This window comes from Mustela nigripes, chromosome 18 (assembly GCF_022355385.1).
Source record: "Mustela nigripes isolate SB6536 chromosome 18, MUSNIG.SB6536, whole genome shotgun sequence".
Taxonomy (NCBI): domain Eukaryota; kingdom Metazoa; phylum Chordata; class Mammalia; order Carnivora; family Mustelidae; genus Mustela; species Mustela nigripes.
In genome coordinates this window covers 6,637,918-6,659,622 of record NC_081574.1, presented here as the reverse complement: position 1 = coordinate 6,659,622, position 21,705 = coordinate 6,637,918, and the positions used below count along the sequence as shown (strand labels likewise).

Here is a 21,705-nt window from a genome sequence, read left to right as displayed (position 1 = left end):
CTTCATTTTGACCCGTTGAGATCCACGTCATTGGGTCTTTGGTTAACTTCAGACCTACAGAGCTGTCAGATAATGAGTTGTAGCCCACTAAGTCTGCAGCAGTTCATTAGGGCATGCCTCCTAAGGCAATGCTGTGCTTTACGGGATGGAAGGAAGAGCCAAGTGGTCGTGCCCAGTGAAAGGTGGCCAAATGAGAAATTCCATGGACCTTAGCCAGGAAGACCAGGACAGGCCAGAGCCCTGCCTTGGGAAAGCATGTAGAAGGATTGTCTTGGATCTGGTGGGTATTGCTCTGCCCGTGATTCAGATTTCCGCTGAGGGCTGACTGATGTGGGGGAATCCTACTGTGCAAGTTTCCTGTATGTTGCCCCTTTGTCAGGAAGGGAGACCCACTAGGCTGCATAGTATGAGGCAGCATGTTTTCCCAGTGGAAGGGGGAACAAGTGTCCTCAGATGAAGTGTTGGGGGAGCTCATCCACACCCGATAGAAAAATGGGAACCAAACAGTAATGGGTTGAAAATGAACAATATGAATTTCTATATTTTTATATATTTTAAAGGTTTTATTTAGGGGCGTCTGGGTGGCTCAGTCAGTTAAGCCTCTGCCTTCAGCTCAGGTCATGATCCCAGGGTGCTGGGATGCAGTCCTGCATTGGGCTCCCTGCTCAGCGGGACGCCTGCTTCTCCCTCTCCCACTCTCCCTGCTTGTGTTCCAGCTCTCGTTACCTCTCGCTGTCAGATAAATCAACAGAATCTTTTTTTTAAGAAGGGGGGGTTATTTATTTGTTTGATAGAAAGAGAGAGAGAGCATGACTGGGGAGTGGCAGGCAGAGGGAGAAGCAGGCTCCCCAATGGGCAGGAAGCCTAATGCGGACCTCGATCCCAGGACCCTGGGATGATGCTCTGAGCTGAAGGCAGACGCTTAATGACTGACCACCCCCCCCCCCCACCGGCACCTCCAATATGAATTTTTAAAATAGGTCTTATGTTTGCTAGTTTTGCTTTATTATTTATTTTGGACTCAAAATAATCCCTGGGAGAAGACAGAAATAAGAGACCTAGAGAGAGTGCACAAAATAGAGAATAAAACATCCGTAGAAACTCAGAGCTTCAAAAAGAGTTCATCATTTCTTGGGTGTGGTCGGCTCGATGACGGGCTCGTTCCCCATGGGCAGGCAGCACGACTGGCCGTTTAAACATCTCCCCGCCTGGTGTTCGGATTCAATGCAAAATTCCTGGCAGGAGCCGTTTGGACGCTCACAGACCTCCTTGAATCTGCCCCTAGCTGCACAGGAGAGAGGGTCATTGTAGCTATTTAAGTCTCCCTGAAATTTTATGGAATTACCTGCTACAAGGAGTGTCTGGAAACAATCTTGGGTGGATTGTTGTTGTTATTTCTTAAACCAGGGCTTAAAAAATCTGCTTTCACTCAAAGTTTGGATTTGGGGCATTCTTGAAAAGCAGGCGCTATTGGCTGCATCTGAGGAATGAGAACCTAGCGCTGGGCCACCCCGTCTCCTCAGAAGGTCTGTGGAGCGTGCGCGGATGCCAGTCTTTCCTCCTCCCCACTGTCACTGCTCCGAGACCGTCAGCAGAGCAGCAGTCTTGTGCCGCTGATCTTGTTAGAGGAGGATCTGTGCACGTGCATCTTTCAAAAGTAGGACCTAGAACTTGGATCTGGAAGGAGCAGATACTGCAGGGAAATGTCAGTGAGGGTGTTTTCCCAGGGTGGGGGGACAGCATGCCCACATCCCTAGTGGTAGAGTGTGTCCCTGTGGGGTCACGAATACACTTAAAAACATAGAATAGGACTGGACTTGTGTTCTCTTATTGTTGTGGGGCTGAGCCACACAGAAGGGGGCCCCTCTGAGCCATCTAGTCGTCTCCATAACAAAGGGCGCCTTTTCCAGGACAACTTCTTAAGCTCTTGGCTGACGTTAAGAGAGGCGCCCACACAGGCCACTTGTAGGTTTCTGTCCCATGAAACACAAAGGAGTCTTTGAAGAGCTCAGATCAGTAAAGGGCATTTATATACACTCAGTAAATCCCTGTGGAAGGAATTGAGCTGAAATTCAAATGTATTCGGTTGAGTTTAACTCCTGAGTGTTCACAAGGCAGTGAGCTAATTAATGGATGGGAAGATCAACATTGTGTTTTTACTGAAAATGTGAACTGGGAAATAATTGTAAGAGTATGGGTTGTTTTTTTTTTTTTATTTGCGGGTTTTAAAAAAGATTTTATATTATTTATTTACTTAGAGATCATGTGTGAGTGTGCGCGTGAGTGGCGGGCAGGGCAGGGGCAGAGGGAGAGAGGAAATCTCTAGCAGACTCTGTACTGAGTGCAGAGCCCAGTGTGGGGCTTGAGCCCACGACCCTGAGATCATGACCTGAGCTGAAATCAAGAGTCAGACGCTCAACTGACTCAGCCACCCAGGCGCCCAGTTTTCTGTTTTAAATCCGTCATAATACTAAGTGCTGAGCACTATGTAGAAACGAGCTGCAGTCTGAGCTTTTCATTCCCTAGACTGTGCCTCTCTCCCTTTTACCTATGACTCGGCTGCTGTCCGTAGACAGGCCCCATTTCCCGTGGGCTGAAACCGGCCCCTTGCCACTGGGATCGGGGAGGGGAGGGGAGGAGGATATTGCAGTAGGCCAAGCGGTGACAGGAGCTATCTCGTGAGATGAATCAGTCATTCCTGGACTTCTTCCATTCCCTGATGGGCGGTGTCCCCTGAGGACGAGTCCTTTGGGCACAGGAATCACAGCCTGTCCCCACCTGTCCCCACCGGAACCCGGCCGAAGGCTTGGCGTCCCGTGGGTATCAGTGAGGGGGTCACGGATCAGAGCCCCTGCCCCTCCTGGAACACGCTGGCGTGGAAGCTGGTTGTTCCCATGTCTTGGTGCTACATGTGTGATCATGCTGAGGTTGACCCCTGAGCATTACATTTTTCAGTCGCAAGGAGCTTTGTAAAAGATGATGTGCTGTCACTCGTGTAAGGATCCACGTCCCATTAAAGGCATTTTTCTTACTTGTTTTAGTCTTTGCTAGTGAATTGTGTATTGCACAACGTGGTATCAAGCTCTTTGCTTCAGAGACAGAAGCTAGAGTCACAGGGAACACAAGAGAGGATCTGGTCTCACGAGTTTTCTCACAGATGAGGAAATGACGCCCAGGGAAAGGGAGCAACTTGTCCAAGCTCACCTAATGCTGTGGGGGCGGTGGGGGGGATGCTGGCCAGACGTAAAACTTCTGTGGGCTCAGCCCCATCGTACTCCCCCTCTTGCTCCCACTCTGAATCCCCCTCTCCTCTCCCGCTTCCAAAAGAAAAGCTTCAGTCCCGGGCAAATGACACCTGAGGGCAGCAGGGGAGACGCCCCCCCATCCCGCCCCCCCGCACAGACCTGTCCCGTAGCTCCTGCCTCCCAGCACGGGTGTCAGAAATGTCTTTGCCTCCGCTTTTCTCACTATCACACTACTCGCCTTTCTTTTGGTTCAGTGACAGTGAAAACAGCAGCAACCCAGAATAAATTCGTTTTCAAAGTTCGAAAGACTCGGGTGAAAGCTGTGAGACTGGGTGAACGGGATTCATCTCTGGAGCAGGGACTTTCTTCCATCCGGCCGTGTGGTTGGGGAGGATGACCACTTGGTATGCACCCATCAGACGCCTCCAGCAAAGCCACATGGACACTTACCTGAGAGTTGACGTCACCAGCTTCGTGTGCTCCTGAGTTCATGTCAAGGGATTTGGCATCACCTTTACCTTCTAGAGTCAGAGAAGGGAAGCAGCACGACGGACCCCAAGCCGGGAGATGAGGGTCGCGCCCTGACGAACAGAGGGCTCATTCCTCCAGTGAGGGGGAAACACTCGGCTTTTCAGGACCTGGATTTTTCCTCTCCAAAGCACGAGAACTAGACTAGATCATCAAGACCTTTTTGAATCTTATCAACGACCGTGAACGATTCTATAGTGTCTGTATCTGTCACAGCTTCGGTGCTCATCGTGACATGGATAAATGTTCTTTTGCTTTGTTTAAAAAAAAAACAAAACACTTCTGCATCTGTTTAAAAAATACTTAGGCTTCCCTTTAAGCAAGAGAAAGCATTTTTCAGTTAATTCATCATGTGGTCCATGAGGCTCTTAGGTATTAGCTCTTCCCAGCCCCAGGGGTATAGTTCCTAACTGTTGTTCACCCAGAACTCTCATGAGGGTGGGTCAGTGGGTAGACTGCCCACATGCGCACACATACAGAATATTCCCAGAGGAAAGATCCAGATGAGGACAGACAGCCTCCGGCCCTCTCAGTACTGAATGCTTCCGTGACTTGCCTTCTGCAGCCGGCCTCCAGTCAGACATTCCTAGGCTCACAGCCTGCAGCACCAAACCTATGTTGCTTTGGGTTTTTGTCTTTCTTTTCGTCATGTCTAGTCCTCACTTGGGAAATTTCTCCTACTTCCATGCCAGGGCACTTTTTCTGGGCTTGGTGGCCCTCCCCTGGGCAATAAGCCACCAAACTTCTCAGGAGTCAGGCGCCATCTTAGCTTCCTTGTATATCTGCTTCTTAGAAGGGGCTTGACTCTGGCCCTAACAAGTATCTGATCACCTGATACTGGTTTCCCACTGGTTTCCACATCGGAAACTCTCCCCCTCCTTCCTCCAGACTAGCTCTCCTGAAGCCAAGTTGCATTTGCCTTATAAGTTGCGCCTTCCCCTCAAGCCTGGAGGATCCCAGCCCGTTAGCAGTAGGCGATCCTTTAAGACGCAGAGCTAGCTAGAAAAGTGGGGGCTCACCAGGAATAGGCATTCCTCCCATTATGTTTTCTGGCGGAAATTTGGGGGAGCATCTTTTGGTGAATGACGTAAAGCATAACCGTCAGCAGTCCCTTCAGCTGTAACAGGACAGTCCACCTCCACACACCTATGCCCGTCTTCCTGTCCCTTCCTCTTCCCTGAGGCCCGGAATTCTCAGGAACCGGGAGAGGAAGACATTCCATTCGATGTAGAGCAGGAGGTTGCTTCTTCCTCCCTGAATCTAATGCCCGAGTTCTAGGAAATGGAATGATACATTTGGGCTGTCCAGTGCCTTCCTCGGGCGAAAGTGAGGAGGGCCCCCCATTACATGTCTGTGCAGGCCCCCTGACACCTGTGCGACCCATGCCTGCAGGCTGAGTGAAGGGGGACACGCTCCCCTGCTGTGTCATTTCTGATGCCTTGTGGCTAAGTTCTGCGGCCGAAGACTGAACGTTAAAAAGGAGAAGAAAAACCAGGGGTTGGGGTGGAGCCTGGAGGGCCAGAATTAAGCGCGGGAGACCAGCGGTACAGAGGAGCACAGGGCTGGACGCCTCTTAGCCTGGAGAAGGCCGTTCAAGGAGACCCCCTTGCCCATCCCTCTGCCGGCCCCGGCTTTGTGGCTTTTATGGTTCCTGACTTTGGCTGCAAGTAAGCGGAGGGCTTTGGAAACCAAGGTTTCCTAGAAGCATGCCCCATTTGGGGGTCCTCCAGATCTAGAAGCTGCAGGTGAACCTGCCTAATTCAGATCCACTTCAGTGATGGAGCAAAGAGGGCTTCGAGGACTCGAGACACCCTGACTTCACGTCAGCTGACTGAGAGCTGCCGGGGGCGCCAGGAGGCAGCGGGCCGCAGGTCCCGGCCGCCGGGCCCCGGATTTCCTCGGAGACCCCCGCTCGCGGGGCAGGTGGCGGCGATTTGGCTCCTACGACTGGCGGCCCCCTAAGGCTCGGGCACTGGGCTGGCAGCAAGGCTTCGGCGAAGTCCCTTTACCTGGCAGCACTCGGCTCACGAGGAGGAGCGCGGCGACGAGGAGGGCCGCGAGCCGCCCGGCCGGCGGGAGGAGGCTCGGCCGCATTTCCGAGAGGCCGCGAGCGCTTCCGTCCGCGGCTGTCTGGGGCGGCGGCGTGTGTCTGTCTGTCTGGGCGAGAAGCGCCCTTCCGCACCTCATTAGCCACACTCGTGGGCGGAGGGGCGCGGTGCACGCGCGGGGGCCTTCGTGGGAAACCGGGAATCGCTGTCTTGTCGGACGCTCCGTTCCTGAGGAGGCGGCGCCGCGTTCTGCCCGGGAGAGCTGGTCGCGGGGGAGCCGGAGCTGCAGTCGCGCTGGCCGCAGATCAAAGGGCCCGAGCAGCCCGTCCGGGGTCAGTCACCGTGAGGAGCCGGTCCGCCGGGCCCGTGACCGACTGCAACCGGAGAGCCCGGCTCCGCGGGGGTGGACTCGCTCCGGGTTCGAGCGCCCTCAGGGCTGCGCTCCGCCGCCGCTGCCCGCCCGCGAGCGCCCTGCCCAGAGCGCCCCCTACCGGCGCCGCGCGGGTGCGCTCGTCCTCCGCCGGGACCGCGCCTCGCTGCTCCAGCCGGCGCCGCGCGGGCACTTCCTGTCCAGCCCTCCCGGTGCAGGCGAACAGGCAGAGCCGGGAAATGCCACGGACCGTGGGGGCACGAGGTCAGGGTTTAGGTGCCGCGTCTCCACACCGGCGCTGGACTCGAGGCGGGGACCCCGGCAGGAGGACGGTCGTCCTTGGATGTCACCGGCGCCTACAGCGATGCGCTCTGTGGAAGCCAGACCGGGGGCTCTTAGTCACCGTCGCGCGTGAAGCCAGCGTGGGGGGGGGGCTTGCTCGTGCCGCCGCTCAGACCCACTCCCAGCGTTTTCCGTCTGGTGGCCAAGGTCGGCTTTAACCAGTTGCCCCAGTGATTATTCTGAAACGTCTTCTGGAATTCTCACCGGCAGGATCCGCGCAGATCGTCCCTCAGATTCTTGCTCGTTCGACTGGCAGAGAAGCCGAAGTTCTCTCGTCTCAGGGCGCGTCTCGCGTTCGGCGCGCGTGACTGACCGCGACGTGCGTGCGCCCGCGTGTGTGCGGTGCGGCAGGGCGAAGCACACATCTCAATCCGAGCAAAACGAAATGCCGGTTTGTAACAACACTCAGAAACCGGCCTGGGGGCTGCTGGATGGGCAGGGCGGCGGCCGCAGGGGCCAGACGGGACTCCGGACCGGGACAGCGTGAGGGGACAGCGGGGAGGCGAGCAGTGCGCGAACTTCGGCCCCGGTGACGTGTGTGGAGAGACGCGTGCAGGAGGCGCCGGCGTTTCCCCCCGAGCGCCCCGTGACGGGCGACGCCGGGCAGAGCTCTGGAATAGCGAGTGGGCTGGAGGCCAGCCGCCCGCCGGGCTCTTCCCGAGCTCCCCGCCAGCCGCCGCGCCCTGTCCGCCTCCCTCCGGCCCGGGGGCGCCGGTGCGCGCCAGCAGCGGGGGCTGCCCGGACCGCGGGGCCCGAGTTCTCAGGGGTCGTGAGAGGGGTCAGAGCTGCGGGCCGGAGGGACAGGGACCCTCGCCCTGGGTGGAACGAGCTTAGTTCGCCAAAGACACTGGCGTCAGCCGAGGCGCGTGCACGGTGAGGGAGAGGCCGCGGGGGAGGGAGCCGTCGGGAGAGCAGGTCCGGCCCGCGCCGTCGGCCCGGCGCACATCCCCGGCGCCTGGCTTTCCAGCGCAGCGCCGGCGTCTCTGCGACGGGCCCGGAAGCCCAGGACACTTCCAGAGGCTCCGGCCGCTTTGTAAGCCCAGCCCGGTGCATGTCGTTCGGAGATACGGGTCCTGGGGTCCTGGGGACAGAAAATTCCGGGAGGGCTCAGATGAGTGGGAAACTCTGTCCAGGCTTCTGGTCAGGAGCCCTTCCTCGGCCGCCAGGTTGACCTGGAACATACTCTCTCCACCAAAACTCCTGAAACTGCTTAAGTTTCCTGAAAGGTTTAAGTTTCTCTGTAGACCGGGACCTTAGAGAAAGCCTCCCTGTCCACCCTCCACCTCTGGGAACGTCTATACGAACCTCTGAGGGCCCAGAATCACATGCTGGTCCACAGGTGAAAGCAGGTCATCTCGCCCTTTCAGAGCCAGTACAGTTCGGGGGCCGAGGAACCATCCTGATTGCACGGACGGTGTAAGCAGCATCTGGGACCCTCCTGAGACTTGGGGGACTTTTCTTTTCTTTTTAACATTTTATTCATTTATTTGACAGAGATCACAAGTAGCAGAGAGGCAGGCAGAGAGAGAAAGGAGGAGGAAGCAGACACCCTGCCAAGCAGAGAGCCCAATGTGGGACTCAATCCCAGGACACTGAGATCATGACCTGAGCTGAAGGCAGAGGCTTAACCCACTGAGCCACCCAGGTGCCCTTGGGGGACTTTTCTAAATCACCGGAGGGAGGCCAGAACCACTGGTCCCTGGTTGGAATGGGGAGGAGGGTGTTCTGAGCCCACCAGAGCTTCCTCAAAATGTTCTAGGCCAGTTTGCATTCTGGAAGCTGCCATTCCTGACGAAAGAAGCACATGGAGGGCGTCCTGTGATGCCGGAGTTTCTGGGAATGGTCTGTGTTTCCATAAATGTGCAACAAAGGCTTTAGCTGTTCTGAAAGGTATTGGGGTGGGGGGGACAGGCCACCAGGGCAATGACTGAATTTTCTGAATTTTCCAAGGACCATTCTTCTATACAAAGCTGTCCAATTTTCCCAGCACCATCTATTGAAGAGAATGTCTTTTTTCCACTGGATATTTTTTCCTGCTTTTTCAAAGATTATTTGACCATAGAATTGAGGGTCCATATCTGGGCTCTCTGCTCTATTCTACTGGTCTATGTGTCTGTTTTTGTGCCAGTACCATGCTGTCTTGGTGGTCACAGCTTTGTAGTAAAGCTTGAAGTCAGGCAATGTGATGCCCCCAGTTTTGTTTTTCTTTTTCAACATTTCCTTAGCAACTCTGCGTCTTTTCTGGTACCATACAAGTTTTAAGATTGTTTGTTTCAGCTCTTTGAAAAATTCCAGTGGTATTTTGATTGGGATGGTGTTGAAAGCATAGGTTGCTCTGGGTAGTACAGACATTTTAAAAATGTTTATTCTTCCGATCCATGAACGTGGGATGTTTCTTCCATCTTTTTGTGTCTTCTTCATTTCTTTCATAAGTGTTCTGTGGTTTCTAGATCCTTTACCTCTTTGGTTAGGTTATTCCAAGGTATCTTATGGTTTTTGGTGCTATTGTAAATGGAATCAATTTCCTAATTTCTCTTTCTTCTGTCTCAGTGTTAGTGTATAAGAAAGGAACTAATTTCTGTACATTGATTTTGTATCCTGCCACATTACTGAATTGCTGTGTGAGTTCTAGTAGTTTGGTGGAGTCTTTTGAATCATGCCATCTGCCGAGAGAGAGTTTGACTTCTTCTTTGCCAATAATTATTTTATTGTCTGTTTGCTGATGCTCAGACTTCTATACTATATCCAACAGTAGGGACAAGAGTACTATGAGAAACAACATCAAAACTAACGATGTACTGTTTGGTGTCTAACATAACGTAACAATTTTAAAAAGCTGAAATTTAAACTTAAAAAAAAATTTCCAAGGTCCTGGAGGAAACACGGCTGCCCATGTCACTCCACGCCCCTGCTGGCGAGGAAACAAGAAGATCACTGCTTGGACAGACAGACCCAGGCCCTGTATGTCCTGACCACGAGGGGCCTGGAAAGAGCAGCTGGCAGAAGGGCAAGAAGGCAGAAAGGGCTGAGGTAGTGCTGGTTCTGAAAGTTCCATGAGGACAGTCTTCTGCAGGCAGTGGCGGACAGCCATGGCCCGGAGCCCTGCCTTCCTGCCCAACCAGGCACTGGCCCAGTCAGGGAAAGGAGCAGTGAGTGCCCTGTGGTGGCCAGGACCAGAGTGCTTCAACCTCTTCTCGATATTCTTCTCCTTTGGACGCCCTTGCACAGGTCTCTGTGTTCCCCACGCCCCCAGGACTCCCACCCTTGTCCTCTGTGGCTAGCGTTCACAATCACAGCCTGCAGGACACAGTGCAGTCTCCGACCGCAATGCAGCGTGCTGCATCAGTGCCTTGACCTTCCCTCAGAGCAGTGTGTGCACTAAGCTCCTCCCCCTTAGTTGAGTGTTACTGTAATTACAAGGATCAGGAGTATTTGTTATTTTGTTCATTAGCAGGATAGTTCTGCTGGTTATTCATCATTAATTCCTGTACTTAGCATTCTAGCCGGGGCTCCCAAACAGAAAGGAGTGACCAGACCCACACCACTCCCTCCAGGTTTCAGACCGAGCTGCAGCTCTACATCAGGTCTCACGTCCTGTCTTCCTTTCTGCCAACCAGTTTTCCCGGCTCCGTTATGTTCGCCGTGTCTCCATACCATGATTTCACCAAAGCCTGCTGGAGGGCATTGTCCTCGGTACTTCCCTACTAGCAGGGGGGCAAAACTGGCTGGCACCTGGGGTTCCAGGGCTTCTAGAGAGGACTTAGAAGATTCAGAGTTTGCTTGGACTGGCAGAGAGCCCTTTCCGGGACTTGTAGTCGAGCTCCGGCCTTGCACACCTGAGGTACATGGGAAATTTTCAGAGGTTTATGCAGTCCTACAACATAAATGCATACAGTTGTGGTTCCTAGAGCTCAAAAATGAACTTGGAAAACTTGTGGAGTCTCTGAAAGAGGGTAAAGAATTCTGCTGCCAATCTGAGAGAAAGGAGCAGTTCCACTGCCCGAAAGACAGTCCTGCATAAAGTTCTTGTGTTGGAGGAGCATGTGGATAAAATGGAAACCAAACAAATATGCCTCAGACCAGTGGAAACTCCTCCAGACCAATACTGGCTGAAGCTTGAATCCAGCCAGGGAAAACAGAATTCCCCCTGCCTTTCAGTGCTGTCGTGATTCACTAGTCAATACACAGAATGTGCCTGTAGAACCATTCAGGCAGGGTCGTCCCCGCTCGGGCAGCAGTGCACATTGGCAAAGCCCCATGCCTGGGAGTGTCAGGGGTAGCGAGGAAGAGCAAGAAGGGTCTCTTGGTGTATCCCAGTCAACAAGTGTTGACACACGAGCACGCGTGCACACACACAGTCACTCGTGGATAAAGAAACGAGGGCAGAAAGTTTGTGCACACTGGAGCCAGTAGGTAGTGGAGACAACGTTCCAGACTGAATTCATATGTAGGAAGTATTTTGTGACATGGCGGGGTCTAGGCATGTGGGGAGACTGTCTTTCTGCATGTGTGCTTCTGTGTACACTGGGCTTTGGGATGTAGGTTTCTACTGCAAGATTTCTGGAGAGGTTTGGGTCTGTTGCAAGGTCTGAGGACTTGCCACTTGTGCTGTTTGGAAAGTCAGCTGATGCTGGGCATGGGGTGTTTCCGTTTTTGCAATATGGGAGCAATATGGGAAGAACTGAGTGTGGAAGTGTTTGCATGATAAGGGGAGTGGTACGGGGGCTTGTTTTCACGTTTCCTGTGCTGGTATTAAGTGCTGTCAGTGTAAGTTCAGTCTTTGGCAGGTCGTCAAAGCAAGTTCAGTGGTGTGTTTTTAAGGGGCAGTTTGCTGGGCCATCTCCATAGCTTTTGGTGCATTTATTATACACTTTGTGGCTCACCACGGGGGGTTTTGTGTGTGCAGCTGGGACTGCAGGCATGTGTGCACATTGCCTGGCCTTGGTCAGATTTGGGATTTTGTATTTGGAGACAAGTTTATTTAATATGCATTCAGAAATGAGGGAGAATGTCATTGTGTTCTATACGGAGACGGTATTTAAATCCATAGACTTTTGTGGTTAGAAAGAGTGTAGGTAAATGGTGTATTCAAAAAATAGGAGCAAGAGACCCTTTAATAATAATGCTTTAATAATGGTTTTTATGGATATGTAAATGAGTCAGGAATAATTTTTTCCTGTGTTCTGAGCTACATAGTATTGAGATCTTATAGTTTTCTTAATTGCCACTAACAAAAAAGTTACCTGCCGCCTTTCACTAAATAGCAGAGATGATTACTGAGGGTTCCCCTCTGACATACACAGCCAGCATCCCAGTCGGCGCTCGTGCTGTCATCAGGCCATTAGAGTGACCATCTTCAAAGTGCCATCCTACAGGCATTATGATTATGTAGGGCTGTGTCAGCTCCTCAGAACAGGACTCATTCTTTAGTGAAGGCATTTTTATAAGGAATGCCTGGAAAATATTTTTTCATTATAATAATATAATAAAAATATAGATAGAAGTAATTATACTTCAATGCACTCGTTTTCACTTCTCAGCTTTCATGGACCTAATTCTCAGCCAGGCAGAGAGATTCAGAGATGTGGGCAGACACCCTCTTATGGGCTTGGCTTTTCATAGGGAACTTCCAAACAAGGCACATCTTGTGTGTACCCACGCCGTCACTTTGGTCAACCTCCAGCCTCCCGCAGCATTCTATGTGTAAACCAGAGCACAGATTTGATGGAGAAGGTGTCTTGGAGGCGGGATAGTTCACATCGGCAGAACTGCATCACTTGACGTCTTTGTAGAGAGCGGGGGATGGAGGAGGACTGGGGGAGAGGATCAGGTAGTTGGATTCCCTGACCCCAAGTCATACACAGCCCTCCTTAATCTGGGTCCAGTCCCGCAGATCTGAGACCAGTGAGTGAGCTCAGGTAAGTGATCTCTGCCCTGGTGGCCTGGAGGCACCATGGGCAGGGCTCCCCGGACTCCCTCCATGAACCCCCGTGTTTATTGTTCCCACTAAGAGAATATTATCCTTCCAGAACTTAAATCCATTGAGTCTGGGTATTTAATATTTTTTTAAAAATGTAAAAGTTGGAGAAATTTGTGTTAGGTTTTGGGAAAACCAGAAAAACCAGAGTTTTTCTTTGGGAAGCGTCTTTGAGAAATTTCTGCAGCAAGAATAGCTCAGATTTGGGGCGCCTGGGTGGCTCAGTGGGTTAAGCCGCTGCCTTCGGCTTGGGTCATGATCTCAGGGTCCTGGGATCGAGTCCCACGTCGGGCTCTCTGCTCAGCAGGGAGCCTGCTTCCTCCTCTCTCTCTGCCTGCCTCTCTGCCTGCTTGTGATCTCTGTCTGTCAAATAAATAAATAAAATCTTAAAAAAAAATAAAAAAAGAATAGCTCAGATTTAGTTTTGCCACATTCCCTCTGGCATGAACCTCAGAATTTACAGTAATAGAAAAGGAGACTTTCCACTCACGTATTTCACAATTAATATTTATTAAGGGTATAAATGAGGCAACTGAAATCTGAAAATCCAGTTTAATCGTGCTTTTTTAATGTCAGAGAACAGACATTTCAATAAGATGTATATGAAAAGAGGGGCGCCTGGGTGGCTCAGTCCTTAAGCGTTTGCCTTTAGCTGGGGTCATGGCCCCGGGGTCCTGGGATGGAGCCCCGCATAGGGCTCCCCGCTCAGCGGGAAGCCTGCTTCTCCTTCCACTCCCCCCCCCGCTTGTGTTCCCTCTCTCGCTGTGTCTCTCTGTCAAATAAATAAAATCTTAAAAAAAAAGAAAATAATGAAAAACGAATACTTGTCCACACTTGACACAAAACATTTAGAAATAGAAAAAAGCATAGATCAAAACATCTGCTTTTTCAAAATTAAAAATGCTCTTTTGAGTAACTCCGGAATAAAGATAAAAATGTGAAATGTAGTAACTCGGACAACTTGCTGGATGTCACGCACATTTGTCAAAGGTAAGGGAACTTGACGCCTTCCCCAGACGTGGGCAGTCACACCAGTGCCTCGGCCGGCCGTGCTCACTCTCCGTCCTGGGCTCGCGAAGTCCTGCCGCGCCGCGAGCCGGAAGGACACGTGGAAGCCTCCTCCCGCGGCTGTCACGGCGCCGGGTCACGTTCCGCACGGGCGAGCTCGGCCTTCACACCCGTCCCACCGAAAAGAAACCGACATTTACCAGGGGGAGCTGCGGACGTCCCTGCCCCGCACACCGCCTGCGTCTCCGAGCACAGAGGCCCCCGCGGCAGCCGCGGGCACGCACGGTTTACTCACGCCGGTCTCAACCTGCTGAGAAGGAACTAGCGCCGCACTCCACGCCAGCGCCAGGCTTCCCCTGAGAGAGCCTGACTCGATCACCTGAAGCAGAGTGGGGCACCGGCCCCTCAGGATGCCCTGCACGCTCAGCGCGGAGCATAAGCGCGGCCCGTGGGCGGAAGTACGCGCCGACCGGAAGCACCTTAGGGGCGGGGCGGAGGCACGCGCACGCCCCGCACCACCCGCCGTTTCCGGCCCACCCGGAAGCAGATTTCCCGGATGGCAGGGCGTCTTGGCTGGAGTGAGGTTCAGCATTGCTGGTGGCCGCTCGCACGTTGATGCCCCCCCGGCGTTGCGTCCTTCTCACCCGGAGCCCTGGGCCTCCCGAACCTTACAGCCCCCGCCTCCGCCCGTCTCGCCCGCGGGGAGCCCCGCCCGGTCGCGGGACGCGTGCTGCTGGTCTGGATCCGCGCCTTTTCCTCCGGGTAGGCTGGCTCCCAGGCCGTCCGCGCCGCAACTTTTCTACCTCTGTTCTTTCCACTGTCTCCCCTCCGCACCCCGCGCGTGTCGGGTCCCCACTCGCGACGTGGGTTCTCGTCCTTCGCGGCACCAGGGCGCTTCGCCCTCCAGCGGCCGAATCCTATGGACCCGGTCCTGAGTTCTCACCTTCCTCGCGTCGTCCCGAGGCCGGCCCGCCTGCTGCTCGGGCCCCACCACAGTCACCACCTCGGGCCCACCCCGTGCTGGGGCGCTCACCCGCCCCGTCCTCTGACACCCCTTGTTCTCTCCCATCCGCTCCCACTGGCTGTGCCACCAGAAAGTGTGCTCTCCTGGGCAGGGGCATCTTCATTCTGTTCCTGCGAATGTGGAGGTGGGGCACGGGGATAAGGGGGAAACAGAGCCGAGGAGAGAGACGAGAAAAAGCGGGGGTAAAATTGAGGATAGAGAAGTGGGTCCGTTGGGCTTAGACCAAATAAGAGTGAGAGAGCGTGACCTGGGCTAGAAGCGGTGGAGTAAAAGAAGATAGTGAAAAAGGATGAGCGGAGAGGTGACAGAGTACAGGAAGGGGGCGGGGCCTCGAGCTACAGTAGCAATGGAGGCACAAGAAGGGTAGATCCCAAATTCGGTAGAGCTTTGTTTTTAATTTTTAACTTCTGTGTTCTTCTAAATGTACTATGTCAGATTCCTATGGCGAGATCTCAGTGGTTTTACAGTCTGTTATACTGAAAATATTCTTTGGTGCTTAGTGATTGTACACTATTTCAGTGTGGTCTTGGTAAAAATGTTGGTAATTTTTTTATGTTAACAAACTTTAGTTTAACCAGTTAGTCTAATATTCCACATCTTCTTTCTCCCCTTAGGTAATCTTTTACTGTAGTGGGCTGTGAACTAGTTACTAGTTAAGTATGTTTGTTCCCTTTGCCCTGTTTCTGGAAATGATCAAGGCTGAGCTGAATTGTTGTGGAACTTTGTTGAAAGAGCGCCCATCTGTTCGTAATTGAATAATTTCTCCGCTGTTTCCATTGCTGACCCCCTTTCATGTTTTCCAGGGCTACTAATTTGGTCTCCTTAATTTCATATATTTTAGTAGTTTAGTAGGATGTTTTGGAAAAGAGGAATTAAATATTTGAGATTGTGAGTAAAACCATGACAGAGGAGAAGTGGCTCTTGCTGGGGAGTATGAGATACATGATCTGAAGTTTTGGGGGTAGGGGTGTGAAAGGCGAACCCTGCCACACTATCCCATCCAGGCCATGCTATTCCCGTGAGGACAGTGCTGTTCCTCTCCACTGGCTTCTCTTACTGATCTCTTCACCTGCCTCAGGACACATGCAGGGAGTCACAAGATAGGTTGACAGGAAAGGGTCCAGACTTTTTAAACCAAGCATAGAGCAAAAATATCTCTCCACAGAGGAGGGAGGCGGAAGCGCGTTGACTGTGTGAAGGGAGCCTGGAGGGGGAATAAGGGTGGTGTTTGGGGCTTAGGGATCCAGGAATGGGAGAGAGATGAGAAGCTCAGGAGCAGGAGAAAGGGAAGCATCTGCTCTGACCTTGAGCTCCGCAGGTACTAGCAGGCCCAGGGTCTGTGTCTTCAAGGGAAAGTCAGCCCAGTGCATGTACTCACTGCTGCCACAAAATGTGTGGGCTCACTCGGACAGGAGAGTGTTCTGAAGAAATAGGTGGAAAAATCCATCTGTTGATCTTCCTGTAGGAGCTTCATGCTCCTGAATCCCCAGTGTTTGAGTGAACAGCAGAAGGCTGTCTTTGCCACAGAGCGAATTCCTCCTTGAGTGTGGCGGCAGTATAGCCAGGTGTTTGTTACGTTGACTGGAAGCCCTAAGAGTGGTCTCCATACTCAGGAGTGACTTCTTAAGACTCATCTTGCCCGAAAAAGAAACTTTTCTTGTGTCCTTTTAATTTCTTGATTTGACTTTAAAAACTATTTAATTGATTTCTATCAATTTTTCCTTGTTTCATTTAATCTTTTAATCTTTCTTTTAACTTACTAATTATCTTCTTGCTTTGTAAAATTTGAAATGTCAGTTTACTCTTTTATTTTCTCTTAGTTTGTAAACTTGAACAATTGGTTTATTCATTTTCAAGTCCTCTCTAGTAAGTATACTTAAAATTTATACATGTTTTCTTCTTGTAAAAAAAAAAAAAGACTTATTTATTTAAGAGGGCATGCACCCACTCCGGTTGCCAGGGTTGGGGGTGGCGGGCAGGGCAGAGGGAGAGAAACTCTCAAGCAGACTGCACTCTGAGTGCAGAGCCTGATGTCAGGCTCAATCTCATGACCCTGAAATCATGACCTGAGCTGAAACGAAGAGTCAGATGCTTAACTGAGACACCCTGGCAGGTGCCCCTAAAGTTTATACATGTTTTCAAGATAATAACTGTGGCCTTATCCCATGGTTTGATGTTTTTCTGGAGACTCAGACGGTCTTAGGAGATCCTCACTGAGTCTCCCCTATTAGCACAGACCTGTCAGCACAGGACTTTTAACATTCAGGAGGCTCATCTATGAATTAATGTCAGTAAGAATGATGTCCATGAACTAATGAGGACAAAAACAAAAACAAAAACTGGAGTGGGATGAGATAGTGTGGGATGAGAAGAAATTCTTGATGAATGGGCCCCATTTCCTGGTGGATTCAAGGACACAAGAGGGCAACAGCTGGACACAGCAGCAGCCCAGAAACTTTTTAATTCAAATTTCAGATTGGAAGATACCTAACATTTAAGTGCTAAGAGGATCTATCAAGGAGGGAGTAAAGTTATTAGTTTATAAGCAATAACATAAAATTCATGATATGATAGGAAATAACAGGACCCAACATAAAGTTAGAGATAAAAGTCCTAACTGAGATTAAAAGTAATTCTTTTAATGGTTGAATGCACCTGCCTCTAATATTACCTACGTCATTTGTGAAGTAAGTTACCAATCATCTGGTGAATGAAAGAGGAAAGACAAATCTATGGAAACTCATTGTCATAGCAAAAGTTTGAAATAACATTTATTTTATATGAGAGTTGGAATTAACATGCAAGACCTAATAGGATTGTCAGATATTTTTGAGAAATGACCAAAATAACCTGAGATACAGTGGGTATTTATTGTGCTCCTTACTGGAATTATTTTTTTGTTTTTGTTTTTTTTTAAGCCAGAAGATTTTATCTCTATAGCAGTAGAAATGCCAGTTAAATGTATAATTCAGTTGTGAATGAGATACTGAATAAACTATTAACTACACTGTGTTGTGTATTAACATTTCACTTCCCGTTAGCCAAAAAATAAAGTATAAGGAGGGTTTCCCATTTTAATAAGTGAGCTAATAAATTTTTTAAATTTAAATTTTAGGTATTTAACCTACTGTGCTATATTGGTTTCTGGAGTAGAATTCAGTGATTCATCACTTAAGTAGAATATCCAGTGCTCATAATAACCAGTGCCCTCCTTAATACCCATTACCCACTTAGCCCACCCCCCACCCACCTGCCTCCATCAACCCTGTTTGTTCTCTGTTGTTGAGTCTCACAGCTTGTTTCCCTCTGTCCTATTTTTCCTTTCTCCCCTCCCATATTTACCTTCTTAACTTCCATATAGGAGTGAGATTTTTCTTTCTTTCTCTGGCTGACTTATTTCACTTAGCTTAATACACTAGTTCCACCCACCTTGTTGCAAGTGGCAAGAGTTCATTTTTTTGATGGCTTAGTATTTATACATACTACATCCACTGCGTATTTATACACACTACATCTTTATCCACTCACCAGGTGATGGACATTTGGGCTCTCTCCATAGTTTGTCTATTGTTGATAATGCTGCTATAAAACATTGGGGTACATGTCCCCCTTTGAATCTGTGTTTTTGTATCCTTTGGGAAAATACCTAGTACTGCAATTGCTGGATGGTGAGGTGGTTCTATTTTTAACTCTCTGAGGAAACTCCATGCTGATCTCCAGAGTGGCTGGCTGTACCAGTTGGCATTCCTGCCAGCAGTGCAAGAGGGCTCCCCTTTTGCCACATCCCTGCCAGCACCTGTTGTTTCTTGTCTTAATTTTAGCTCTTCTGAACAGGAATGGGGTGGTATCTCATTGTATTTGTATTTGATTTGTATTTCCCTGATGGTGAGTGATGTTGAGCATCTTTTCATGTGTCTTTTAGCCATTTTGGATATCTTCTTTTGAAAAGTGTCTATTCATGTTTTCTTCCCATTTCTTAACTTGGTTATTTGTTTTTTGGGTGTTTGATACAGTCTTTGTAGATTTTGGATACTACCCCCTTATCCTCTATGTTCTTTGCAAATATCTTCTCCTATTCATAGGCTCTGTTTTAGTTTTGTTGATTGTTTCCTTCACTCTGAGAAGTTTTTTATCCCGATGAAGTCCCAATAGTTCATTTTTGCCTTTGTTTCTCTTGCCTTTGGAGACGTGTCTAGCAAGAAGCTGTGGTGGCCAAGATCAAGGAGGTTTCTGCTTGAGTTCTTCTCTAGGATTTTGATGGATCCCTATCTCACCATTAGGTCTTTCATCCATTTTGAGTTTATCTTTGTGTGTGGTGTAAGAAAATGGTCCAGTTTCATTCTTCTACATTTAATTGACCTGAGGGTTGAGGGGCCATCTCTGGGTTTTCGATTCTGTTCCACTGATCTATGTGCCTGTTTCTCTGCCAGTACTATACTGTCTTGATGATTACAGCTTTGTAATAAAGCTTGAAGTCAGGCATTGTGATGCCACCAGCCTTGGTTTTCTTTTTCAACATTCATCTGGCTGTTCGGGGCCTTTTTGGTTTCCATACAAGTTTTAGGATTATTTGTTCCAGCTCTGAGAAATGTCGATGGTATTTTTTTTTTTTAAAGATTTTATTTATTTATTTGACAGAGATCACAAGTAGGCAGAGAGGCAGGCAGAGAGAGAGGGGGAAGCTGAGCAGAGAGCCCTGCTGAGCAGAGAGCCCGATGTAGGGCTCGATTTCAGGTCCCTGGGATCAGGACCTGAGCCAAAGGACAAGGATTAACCCACTGAGCCACCCAGGCGCCACCCCCCACCCCGCCCCGATGGTATTTTGATAGGGATTGCATTGAGTGTGTAGCATAGGCATTTTAACAAGTATTTGTTCTTCCAATCCTTGGGCCTGGAATGTTCTTCCATTTCTTTGTGTCTTCCTCAATTTCTTTCATAAGTTTTCTGTAGTTTTGGTTAGGTCTATTCCTAGTTACATTATGGTTTTCAGTGCTATTGTGAATGGTATTGATTCTTTAATTTCTTTCTTTTGTCTCATTGTTAGTGTATAGAAATCCAACTGATTTCTGTGCATTGATTTTATAGCCTGCCATGGTGCTGAATTGCTGTATGAGTTCTAGCATTTTGGGGGTAGAGTCTTTTGGGTTTTCCACAAAAAGTATCATTTCATCTGCGAAGACAGAGTTTGATTTCTTTGGCAATCTGAATGCCTTTTATTCCTTTTTGTTTTCTGATTGCTGAAGCTAGAACTTCTGATGCTATGTTAAACAACAGTGGGGAGAGTGATGTTCTTGACCTTGGGGGAAAAGCTCTCAGCTTTTCCCCATTGAGAATGATATTCACATTCAATGATATTCATGGTGGGCTTCTCATATATGGCTTTTATGATATTGAGGTATGTTCCCTCACAGTTCTATTAGAACTAACTTAACTGTGGACAGTTCTAATCAAGAAAGGATGCTGCACTCTGTCAGATGCCTTTTCTGTGTCTGTTGAGAGGATCATGTGGTTCTTGTCCTTTCTTATATTAATGTATTATTTCACATTGATTTGTGAATGTTGAACCCCCTTGCAGCCCAGGAGTAAATCCCACTTTGGTTGTGGTGAATAATTCTTTTAATGTACTGGTTGGATCCTACTGGTTAATGTCTTGATTGATTTTTGACATCCATGTTCATCAGGGATATTGGTCTGTAAGTCTCCTTTTTAATAGGGTCTTTTCTGGTTTGGGGATCAAGGTACTGCTGGCCTTATAGAATAAGTTTGGAAGTTTTCCTTCCATTTCTGTTTTTTGAAATAGCTTCAGAAGAATAGGTATTAGTTCTTTAAATGTTTGGTAGAATTCCTGTGGGAAGACAGGTGGCCTGGACTCTTGGGAAGATTTTTGATTACTGCTCAATTTCCTTGCTTGTTACAGTTCTGTTCAGTTTTTCTGTTTCTATTTCAGTTCTTGGTAGTTTACATGTTTCTAGGAGTGTATCCATTTCTTCCAGATTGCTTAATGTTAGCATATAGTTGCTCATAATATATTCTTGTAATTGTTTTTATTTCTTTGGTGTCCGTTGTGATTTCTCCTCTTTCATTCCTGATTTTATTAATTTGGGTCCTTTCTCTTTTCTTTTTGATTCCACTATGGGTTTGTTGATCTTATTAATTCTTTCAGAGAACTAGCTCCTAGTTTTGTTGATATGTTCTGCTGTTCTTTTGGTCTCTATTTCATTGACTTCTGATCTAATCTTTATTAATTCTGATCTCCAGTTTGGTTTAGGCTTTATTTGCTGTTCTTTCTCCAGCTCCTTTAAGTGTAAGGTTAGCTTGTGTATTGAGACTTTTCTTTCTTGTGAAAGGTTTGTATTGCTATTCCTTTCCTCTTAGAACTGCATTTTCTGCATCCCAAAGGTTTTGAACAGTTGTGTTTTCATCATTTCCATGAATTTTTTTTTTTTTAAGATTTTATTTATTTATTTGTAAGAGAGAGAGAGTGAGAGCGAGCACAGGCAGAGAGAGTGGAAGGCAGAGTCAGAGGGAGAAGCAGGCTCCCTGCGGAGCAAGGAGCCCGATGTGGGACTCGATCCCAGGACGCTGGGATCATGACCTGAGCCGAAGGCAGCTGCTTAACCAACTGAGCCACCCAGGCGTCCCAAATTTTTAAAATTCTTTAATATCCTGGTTGACCCATTCATTCTGTAGCAGGATGTTAACCTCCCAAGTGTTTGGCTTCCTTCCAAATTTCCTCTTGTGAGTGAGTTCAACTTTCAAAGTATTGTAATCTGCAAATATGCAGGGAATAATCCCAGTCTTTCGTACTGGTTGACACCTGATTTGTGACCCAGTATGTGATCTATTCTGGAGAATGTTCCATGTGCACTTGAGAAGAATGTGTATTTTGTTGCTTTAGAGTGGAATGCTCTGTATATCTGAGAAGTCCATCTGGTCCATTGTGTCAAAACCCTTGTTTCCTTGTTGATCTTCTGCTTAGATGATCTGTCCGTTGCAGTAAATGGGGTGTTAAAGTCCCCTATGATTATCCTATTATTGTCAATGTGTTTCTTTAATTTTATTATTAATTGGTTTATATAATTGGCTGCTCTCAAGTTAGGATCATAGATATTTCTAATTGTTAGATCTCCTTGTTGGGTAGACCCTTTATTTTTTTTTTTTTT

General features: G+C 49.0%; 2 protein-coding genes and 1 long non-coding RNA gene across 3 annotated transcripts in view; 1 reads left to right on the top strand and 2 right to left on the bottom strand.

Moving 5' to 3' along the window:
- Positions 1 to 988: 988 nt before the first annotated feature.
- Positions 989 to 4,002, bottom strand: DEFB108B (defensin beta 108B). The gene is made up of 3 exons (XM_059384472.1): positions 3,933 to 4,002; positions 3,696 to 3,826; positions 989 to 1,391 (listed from the first exon to the last, which is right to left on the bottom strand). Exons 1-3 carry the CDS (start codon positions 4,000 to 4,002, stop codon positions 1,125 to 1,127), a joined length of 468 nt encoding a protein of 155 aa, XP_059240455.1. The 3' UTR covers positions 989 to 1,124.
- Positions 4,003 to 13,056: 9,054 nt separating this feature from the next.
- LOC132006374 (uncharacterized) lies at positions 13,057 to 13,903 on the bottom strand. The gene is made up of 2 exons (XR_009401077.1): positions 13,814 to 13,903; positions 13,057 to 13,680 (listed from the first exon to the last, which is right to left on the bottom strand). It is a non-coding gene; the product is annotated as an uncharacterized LOC132006374 (long non-coding RNA).
- Positions 13,904 to 14,189: 286 nt separating this feature from the next.
- Positions 14,190 to 21,705, top strand: part of LOC132006373 (zinc finger protein 705A-like) — a 31,138-nt gene continuing 23,622 nt past the window's right edge. The window contains exon 1 of the mRNA XM_059384137.1: positions 14,190 to 14,280. The gene's annotated coding sequence lies outside the window, so the exon portion shown is untranslated. The remainder of the gene's footprint in view (positions 14,281 to 21,705) is intronic.